Source organism: Corvus brachyrhynchos, unplaced genomic scaffold, assembly GCF_000691975.1.
Source record: "Corvus brachyrhynchos isolate BGI_N302 unplaced genomic scaffold, ASM69197v1 scaffold191, whole genome shotgun sequence".
NCBI lineage: Eukaryota > Metazoa > Chordata > Aves > Passeriformes > Corvidae > Corvus > Corvus brachyrhynchos.
The window spans coordinates 736,049-746,379 of record NW_008236487.1 but is presented as its reverse complement, the minus strand read 5'-3'; the positions used below and the strand labels follow the sequence as shown (position 1 = coordinate 746,379).

The 10,331-nt window shown below is 38.6% G+C and overlaps 1 protein-coding gene across 1 annotated transcript in view; it reads right to left on the bottom strand.

Moving 5' to 3' along the window:
- ERC1 (ELKS/RAB6-interacting/CAST family member 1) overlaps positions 1–10,331 on the bottom strand; it is a 282,825-nt gene that overhangs the window by 205,097 nt on the left and 67,397 nt on the right. The window contains 3 exon segments of the mRNA XM_008643986.2: positions 906–989; positions 2,723–2,878; positions 4,880–4,954. Of these exon segments, the coding sequence (XP_008642208.1) occupies positions 906–989; positions 2,723–2,878; positions 4,880–4,954 (315 nt within the window).

The following is a 10,331-nucleotide window of genomic DNA, read 5'->3' as shown; positions in this document are numbered from 1 at the left end:
GCACAATAGTGCCAGGCACAGGACAGCTGCTGGAAAAAGCTGAATTATTTACAGCTGGTTATCTTTTCTAGAGTATCTAAACAAAAAAGCCCCCTTAAAAAATCTCAGATGACACAAACTTTTTCGGTTAGTAGGTAGCCTGAATCGCAGTAAAACTTTCTCAGACAGACAGCTTCTGTTTGGGCTCCTTGCAGAAGAGCTGCTTACCACATTTCATTACATTAGGGTTCCCAAGTAGCACCCTAAGTTCTCATCTCTAGAAACCCCCATTTCAGAGCTACTGCCAAGGTGCTAAAGCTCTTTGGTAAGAACACAGCACACACCATCCCAGCTTGCAGGAGAAGCTAAGACAGCATCAAGTGCTCACATCCCTCTTCTTGGTGAGAAACGGTGTTCACTCTTTTGAGTGAAACTCTAACTTCACAGCAAAGGAATAACCTAAATTCATGCTGCTAAAATGGAATAATCAGTTCTAAAAGTGTTCAGCATCCAGCTTTCGGTATTTTTTGTGAAACAATGTTAAGAGGGTTCAACATAAGTTTTCAAATTAGGTTTTTTAACTAGGAAAAGCAAATCTCTTTGAAAGTCTGTCCCCAAAATGGGTGCTGAATACTTTTGAAAATTTGCTTCAGTAGAGAAGAGTAGGTTATTGCTCAAACAGCTCATACCATTAAAAAAACAGCAACAAAACAAATACAGATGTTCAGCGGGAGAGTGGTGTTATTTATGGACACCAAAACCATGTGAACAAAAAGGCAGCTACAAGGCTGAGCAGGCTGTTAGTTCTACTTGTTATATCCAGTCATGAAGAAGGTAAGAGAAGAAAAGCTACCCCAGAAGGCAGAGAGCTAGCAAGCCCCAGTGAATGGCCACTGCACACAAAAGAGAGATCTTACTGCAGAGACCTCGGTCTGGAGACCAGCCACTCTTTTTTTCAGGTCCTCCCCTTGAGCCTCTTTGGCACTTAGCTCTTCCTTCAGTTGCTCTACCTGTCACGACATTGTTATGCTTTTAAATATTTATTATTTGCCAGCTTCTAGTCAGCCTGTTTCAGTCCAAGCAACTACAAGTGTCAAAGAACTGAAGAATCAACACTGGTCACTCATTTTCTCTTCCATTCTTCATTAAGTCTTCTCAAAAGTTTAATGTCTGTGTCATTTCATATAGGCTGCCAGACAAGAATTTGATTAGGAAACAAAAGATATATAGTTATGGTTTACATATGTCAAGTATGTGGCCCTTATCCCAACGGTTTTGAAACTGGAATTCATAAGGAAATTACAACAGGAAAAAGGACATACTTCAGCTTAAGAGAAATAGTGTTAATTGTCAAGCTACAGCCACAAATTACTTATACAATACAACGCTGAAAAAATAAATGCTGTGCAATTACAGAACAAGGTAGGACAGCAAGGTGTCAAGATTGGACATGGCCATGAGTCATGGGCAAATAGATACCAAAAAGGAGCAAATTTTCTGCAGGAAAATAAGTGAGCAGACACAGGAGACAGAAGAGGTCCAGCAGGCAAGTAGCTGAGCAGATCTACAGATCCACACAGGGAGAGGACAAGGGGTAATTGAAGAGTTGCTAACAATGAAAGGAGGAAAGCAAGAAGAAAAGACAGAAGGAAGTGGTGCTGTAATCTTCTCCCCATTCCTAATTTGAATTGGGTACCTTCAGTTCCTAGAAGCAACCCAGTGGGATAAAGAGCAAAAGTAAGAACAGACATAGTTATGTCGAGGTGTTTCAGTGAACTGGCGTGAAGCAAGTGGAAGAATCACATAACTTAGTACATGTCTCTACTTCAGGGCAAGTAGATTCTCCAAGACACTTCATCCAGCATTCTTTTTTGACCCATAATTTCAAGTAGGACAAAGCAGTAGGTTACACTTGTTCAGGACCTAGCAGAGTAATTTTCATCTTCCTTTCCAGGGTTTGTATACTGCTTGCAGGGAGTACACATAAGTTAATTAAGAAAGGCAGGACTGCTCACAATATCCTTACATTTACTGTACAAGAGGGCCTGAATCTTCACTAAAGAATCTTAGGACCCACTAAAAGACTGAGTAACAAAGAATGAATTGACTTTTGCCTATAGACAATTCAACAGTCAGTGTCCATCTTTACATGTGAGGATCAACATCTCTCACTGCTGTACTTGTCCTGTATTCCAAACAACATCAATTAATGCCAGCACCACCACTGCTGTAGACTCTGCTCTCATGCTGGCTCCACTACTGGAAGGAGAGTGTAACGGAAAACCAATCTAGTGACAGTTCATGCTCTTTTCAGCCCTTATATAATAAAAAGGCCAAACAGTTATACAGTACCAGCTGCAAAAAAAATATCCTTTTTTCAACAAACTACATTTGGAAAGAATTTAGACCAAACAAAACCTGAACCAATAATGGATTAGCAGTGGTCGAAAAATAAACACAAAAATCTTTCTGAAAGAAAAGAAAATCAGGTGTGACAATAAAAGGAGAACTTGGGCCATTGACCTTACTGAAACACCATTATAATCTTTTCAAATTGGAATTTAAAATTTTCTTGAATATTTTTAAGTTAATTTAGTGGCTTCACAGCAGGTATTAAATAAAATTCTGTTTCCCATCATTGGACTGGGAAGCCAGACCACACCTCCTAACTAAAGCATGAACACCTCTCTCCTCTGTTCACCAAGCTGGGTTTAGCATACAACTGCCATTTGTTTGCCAATACCTTATTTTTCATGAATTTGGAATGGCTACGGTACACCTCCATTTGCTTCATTTCCTCCTCACGCTCCTCTGTGCTCAGGGCTCCGTTTGACTTCAACATCTGAATCTCCTCTTCCAAATCCCGGAGGCCACGCTCCATGGAAGAAATTTTTGAATCCTGAGAATGATTGGAGGGGACAGGTAAAGACACACAGTTAGAAGATTTGTTAACAAACCACTGGAGTAAAACCAAAGGAGATACATGTCCAATAAATTACCTGCCCTTGAAATTTACTTAGGAAGTTCTTAGAGAAATCAGTGTTCAACTCTTTACATGTGAGTGCTCAGATACTCATTTTTCAATTTACTTTTTTTTTAACCTTTCAAGGAAAGCAAGAGTTTAGTACTGAAAGAAAACCAGGGCAGGAACATCGTGTAGGATGAATAAATAAAGGAACATGAAGAAAAGTTGCCTTTTCAAAGCCAGCTCAAACCGGAGAAATTTAATTCTAATTGAATGGGCAGCAAAATGGCAAGACTAGCAAAAAATTGGGTTGGTGCCACTAGTTAATTTAAGTGGGGTCACAAATGGAGAAAAGCAAATACCATAAGCAAGGAAAATGTGCAACTAGCTAGTTTTGATTGGATAAAGCAGTTAAGAGTCTCTCAAGTATTCTGGCTCATATGTACAACGTATAAAACATTTCAATGGGTTAAAAATAACCATCTGGAAAAACAAAAAAGCCAATCAATCATTATCCTCCTAGTTTTACAGGGTGATCAGAGGTATTCAGTGTACCTGGTTTATTGTTTCTTTACAGGCCTTTTGTGTTAGGAACAGCAAGAACAGATTCATCCAGCACACAGAGTTTCATGCATACCCACGATCATGGATATGTGTTTAGGAACTATAATCTCTTAAAGCAGTCTATTTTTTCTTATCTCACTTCCCCAAAATATTTAGTCTTTCCTGAAAGACAGATCTGATTTGAAACTATACTGCAGACTTCCATAAACAAAACCTTTCTAACTTTTTCTCTGTCTGATAAGCAAAGCACAGCTGGACAAAAAGCTGATTTTTACATATACAGGTTTTCCTTCATGAGATGAGATTTTTTAAAAGCATCACTATGAAGATCTAATTGGATCTCCTGCTTAATGTTTGATGCTTAAGTTAAAAATTGATAAAGTAGATTTTTGCAACAAAAAATTAGAGGTAGTAAGGTGAAGTGATATGCTGCAATTGACAACAGTATTTAGTTTCAGTGCTCACATCATTTCCCAGAAATACCCATGGGTTTCTCTTTTGATAGTAAAGACACTTAATGTTACCACATGGTCAATTAGTTTTCATTACTATGGACCACAAAGATGACTAATACAAGAGTGACATCAAATGAAAGGCTGCAGAGTAGAAAGATGGGATATGAATATGGAAAACACTGATACAGAATGGAAAAATTTGCAGCGGAAAAAAGGAAGGAAAATAAAAGAAAAAGACGGGGAACAAAGTGGAAAAGAACAGCTCGCTAAGACAGTTTCTGATTTTTCAACTCCACTTGTCCAAACCCTGTGTGATGTACTTTATGAGCAATACAATATGAAATATGATTGCATAAAGCTGTGCAAACCACACACTTGATTGTGGCTCTTGAGCTCTTGGCCAATTGCCATCAGTCCATTAAATACTTAAGCTAATGGTTTAAGAATTCAATCACAAATTCATCTAGAAAAGTTAGGTTTATGATGGCATACAGATATTTCTAGCTATATGATCCATTCTTTAAGTGGGTGTTGAGTTTGCTAACTTTGTTGATACACAGAATGGAGAGCAGTATTTCAAATGTTGATAACATAAGAAGAAAAGAACCCACTCTTAAAACCCACAAATCTTTCATATTAATCTATCATTCCCATTCTTGTAATATAATGAACTCTCGGTTGACTGCAAGAAATCTGTATCTGCTGCTGCAGGCAGAAAGAAGACAAGTTTCTACTGTGCTGTCTTTTCAGTAATCAATAATAACAAATTAAATAATAACAGAGAATAAAATCGTGTAAAAATATATACTTATTTTAAATTACAAGACTGACAGGAGCATATGGTATTTGGTAGATTCACCTTTCATGTGAAAACCCATTTTCCAAATTCTACTGCTGCCCAAACACAATCATTTACCTTCATCTCAATAACAGTTTGCAGAGCCTTTGTCTTGGCCGTGTCGGGAGCATTCTCAAATCGACGATGGATTTCCTGTACCAGCAGAAATGAAAGCAAGAGTTACACTAATGGCAGTGTCCCAATACAAACATAATTACTAGAAGCTTCTCTTCCTAATACAGAGCATAATTCAGTGCTGCTTTCTGATGTTGTCATACATTTTATCACTTCTCATATCACAGAAAGGACTGCCAAAAGCTCATTCAACAGAAATCCAGCCGCAGTTAAAAAGGCACAGCAGAAACTGCACCTTTGACTACCCACTTACTCAAAATAAACTTGAAATGACAGCTGGGTCTACTAAAAAGCTCTATCATCTGTCTGCTAAACTAATCTGAACTCCTGATAGTTTCTCATAGAAGACATAAACATGATGCATTTGACTAGAGGCTTACTGAAAACAGCAACGCTGTGGTTTCTATTTCAACAAGTTTTAAGGTGCAGCTGTTGTTAACTCTCTTTTTCCAATGTTTTTTACCCCAGAGTGGCAACACTGAACTACACAGGATGAAAATCTTTCTTCACTTGGCCTTGAGCACAGCTGAAAATACACAAGTGTACAGCACACTGCTCTAGAAGCTCAGAGGATGCTGATAGGAGGACACAAAGTCCATGTGATATTTCTGTTGATGTAAATTCACAGAAATAGCATGCTTCCAACTGCTTGCTAAGGCATAAAATGATCGAAAGCTCAAACAACTTGTTCTATCATATAAAGTAGGGGTTTCAAGCCAACATAAGTAAAAAGAGGAGAAACAAAATAGAAACTACTACACTCTTTCACTCCTTGTCTTCAAATGGCATTGTCCTTAGAGCACACTCTAATGCTAACTGTAGGAAGGTGAATTCTGTTAGAGTGTTAATCTTATATGCCAGGAAAATACTTTGGTGCCCACAGAGCACCAGCTGTGATGCCAGTTAACCTAAAAATGAATTGTGTTATGTGCCCACACATACAGTTTATCCATCCACTCCCCTCAGACAACTAAAAGACAAATCCCAAAAGCCATCCACAAATTTGTATTTTCAATAGACAAGGTGAAGAGTCAAAATTTTGTATGGCAGTCATCCATGCAACTTGTTCCCCACGATTAATTATTTGAATGAAAAAGGTAGAGTTGCACAGTGCTTTTCAGAAATACTACTTTTAAGATTGTTAAGTGTTCCTACATAGCTTTGAAGTGAGCAAGATCGAAATGTGTTGGGACATGACAAAGGCCACAAGAAGAATTTTGCAGAAGTCTGGCCTAAGACCATTTGCATAAGTTGATGCCCATGAATGGTAATAATAAGGAAATCCAATAGAACTTGCTCTGGTTTAAAAGAGGATATTTGTGTATTTTCTGAGAAGCCATTTTTACAAGTGTGTTCCCAGTGTATGGTGGCATTCTCTGAAATCAAAAAAATCCTCCTGAAGAAATAAACCTGAAAACCCCTCTAAATATATTTGTTTCTCCTCGAGTCAACAGATAACTTGAGAGCCTCTGCACAAATACTACTGGCACCATATAGACCAGAATGAAGCAGTGCCATTATTTTTCTACTTACCTGTACCTACATTCCCAAAATGGATTTACTCAAAGAAATTACAACAAACTCTTGTGAGCTTTTAGAAACTGAGAAAACAAAGGATAAGAAGGTCAAAAATTACTATGCCATAAATCTATTTTGGACACTGTATTATTTTTATTTTAGCAGTTAGGTAATTTCCACTTGTGGAGAGACACGGTTTCTGACCTGAGAATATAAAACCAGCTACTGCTGTGGAAATGGGATAGATGGAATACGTAGCAGGAGAACTGCAGGTCTGTAAAGGGATGCTGACACAACAGTGCCTGCTTCCACCATGGCTCAGTGTTTTCCCAGAGAGAAAATTCTTCCAAGCTTCTTCTTGAGAAATGCCTGTGTCTCCTCTGTCTGAAGTGATGCTCTGCACTTCAGCAAAGGAAATGTCCTACTTCTATCATCTTAAGTAATTCCACTGTGATTTGGATGACATAACCTGCTGAAAAATAACACCTCCCAACTCTTGACTGCACAGTAAGGGCTTAATTTTGGCAACATGCCTGTGATTCTGAAGAGCCTGAAGAAAAAAAAGCTACAGGCAGACCGAGGCTCTCTGGAACACAGATTGAAGAGCGGCTGCCGAAGGAAAGCAGGGCACAGATACCCTTCTTAATTAGGAAATACAGGCTGCATCCATGTCTTTCAGTGGCAGAATGGAAAAATACTAATAGATCATATCTCTGATGTATTCAGATTCTGTCGTGGACACACACCCCACAGATGAATGAAAGTTAGGATTTTACTCTGTAAAACAGGATTTTGCACAGCAGTTAAAAACATAGGGCCACGCACAAATACCAGGATCAGAAAAATATAAACCCAATCCTTCATTCCTTGCAGGTTATCCATTCTGATAAAGTAATACAGGATCTTTCCTTTGCTTTACTTTCCCACATTAAGAACTTCCTTATGTAACTGATATTGTTCCCTAATAGGTTAATAAAATTTAGTATCTTTGCACCTTTGAGTGCAAGTTCAATTATTATAACAAGGGGTGGCTCTTTTAAATCTCCTTTATGTTTTTATTGCTTTTCTATGTTCAATGACTCCTTCATTTAAAAGTGATAGCAAAAAGGAAAAACAGAAATTATGGTGCAAACTGATTGCAACTTAAAGTACATTCACAGCCAATAAAATTCCAAAATAGGTTGTTCTGTTCAAAAAAACCATTAAGATTCAATAACTAGAAATTGAAGGCTAGAATTAGTCAGAAGTTCTAAACAAGGTGGGCACCTTCTCCAGAGCTGGAGTTCATATTTCATTTTAATTTTTTATTAAGAATATCTATCTTCCTTTTTAAGAAAATCTACCACAGAAACAGATAGGAACTGAAGGTGTGGATCATTATTACATCTGCCAAGTAGCTCTGCAAGGCAGCACAGTACCCCTAGGAGAAACAACAATTTCCTGGTCAGCATAATTACATAGAACAGCTGATCAAACACACTGAGAACACTGAATATGTAAAGAATAGCTGTGATAAAGTGGTTTTACCTCACCATAAATAGTTACAAAGTCCATGAGGTTTTTTTGAAAAGAATTCAAAATTAAAGAATATAGTTTAGAATTGAAGGAGTCCCAATCCTGAGCAGTATTATCACTGTCAATTATACACATGTGCATAATAATGAAGGTTGAATTTAGTCCAAATCTTTTCTTCCTTCACAACCTGGCCATATCCTTCACTGTTATTCCCCCACTTCCTCTTGTGTCCGATTTTGCATGGGATTTAGAACAAATGTGAAGGTGCACTTTCAAGCAATGATGCTTTTGTAGTGGGGTAGGCTAAATGCTTCAAAATTCAACAACTCACCTCCCAGTAGCCACAAGACAAGCAGTTTCCAAAGCAATAAAGGACATGCCTTCCATCTCCTGCCAAGCTTGGATAATCAGGTAGCACATTCCACACAGAAACAAAAACATGCTATTTGATACATTAATTTGTTTTATTAAAAAAATCGGCAAAAAACATTATGTGTAATTAAAAGCACAGTCATAATTCTGGCTTTTTTAAATCTTAACTGTACTAGCCATATCTTTGTGTAATCAATTATGATCTCCTGTGCTGGATCTTTGTATCATTCAGTGGACTGGGCAGTTTTGACTAAAAAGCATTTGGTTTTATTCTCCAACTTCATCCTCCAAGACTTACTAAATGAATGTTATATCTGTTGTACCCTAACTTTAGTTTTTCAGATGGCTTTCATGCCTACCTAGATTTTAGCAACCTAGTTCCAATTAATTACAATGAAATGCAAATGTTACAACCAGGAGCATCCATCAGCTCAGTATTAATGATCATTGTTAATTTTAAAAAATTATTTAGTAGCTATGTAAGATAAAATAGATCTTTAGTTGTGTAGAAGGACAAATCATACCTGACTAACCTGATTTTCTTCTACAGTGAAGTACCTGGCTGTGTGGCTAAGTGGGGAGCAATGGGTGTTCTGTGTCTAAAGGCCTCCAAGCATCCCTGGAGGCAAATCTGTGAGACACAGACTGGGTAAGTGGTTAACAAAGCAGGTGGGAAACCAGCTGGGCTGCCAGGCTCCACGCGGTGCTGATGAGCAGTGTGAGGGCCAGTGGGCAGTGCCTTCAGCAGTGATCTGAACGATGGGATGGACAGCCCTCCCAGCAGCTTTAGAGAGTACATGGAATTGGGGAACACATGCATTAGATCAAGCTATGTGCCCTTGATGTGGAAAAACCCCCAGACCAGCCCATCCTGAGCTGTACTAGCAAGAGTACCCAACCAGCAGGTGGGAAGCAGGTGTTTCCCTGTGTGCAGCTCTTGTGAGACCACTGCTGGAGCTCTGTGCCCACTTCTGGGCTCCCCAGAACAAGGAAGGCACTGAAAATCTGAGGAGATTCTGACAGACAGGCACCAGGATAGCTGGGGCTGGAACACAGCATGAAGGGGAGAGAGCGAGAGAAAAGTGTTTGTTCAGCTGAAAAGAACGGGCTTGGGGGGAAGCCTGATGCCCTCTAGAACTAACTGGAAGCTGGAGAGATGATGGAAACCAAAGTCTTGTCAGAAGTGGAAGGATGATAGGCAATAGGCAGAACTTGCAGCACTGAAAATTTAGACCTGTTAATATGAAAAAGATTTTACCAGGAGAGCAACCAAATGCTGGACCAGGTGCCCAGAGAGGCTGTGGAATCCCCACCGCTTGAAATTGCTGGTTTGAGCAGAAGGTTGCATGAAATAACCTGTGGGAGAGCCCTTTAATCTGCATGACTCATTTATATAAATATCTTTACTACCTGGTGCCAGAAGGTGACTGGATACTATCACAATTGTTTAGTTTCAGGATTTTGTATTAAATTTTTTTCAGAAAGTGCTCGATGCCAGTAATTTTAACTTCTATTTCAGCACGACGTAAAAATGAACTGAAAAAAAGAACATATAAGAGTCCCGTAGAATTTATTTCATTGCTATTAGAGTTTTGCTGCTAAAGTGATATAGTTACACAAGTCTGGAAGCAGCAATCATGGTAGTTCCTTCGGAAATTATTTCTGCATTTTTCCATTTGTCATTTCCTGCATTTGCAAACCCAGTCAACATAATTCCCTGAAAATACAAAGTGACTGTACCCACAAAGGGCATAACTTTGAAAGATGTGCTGGCAATTGCACACACATTGATAATGGAGGCTGCCAGTTGCTTTGAAGCTCAGTTACCCCTGGCTAAAGAAACTCGTCTCTGGTTTGCAATTGTATTAATCCATTGAGACGATTATTTCTAAATCCAATTAAAACCTCAGATATCAGGACACTTAAGTTTGTTAGCAAAGGCATCACCTAAAGTGAAAATTAAAGCACAGCTTCCAGCTCTTCTCAGTAT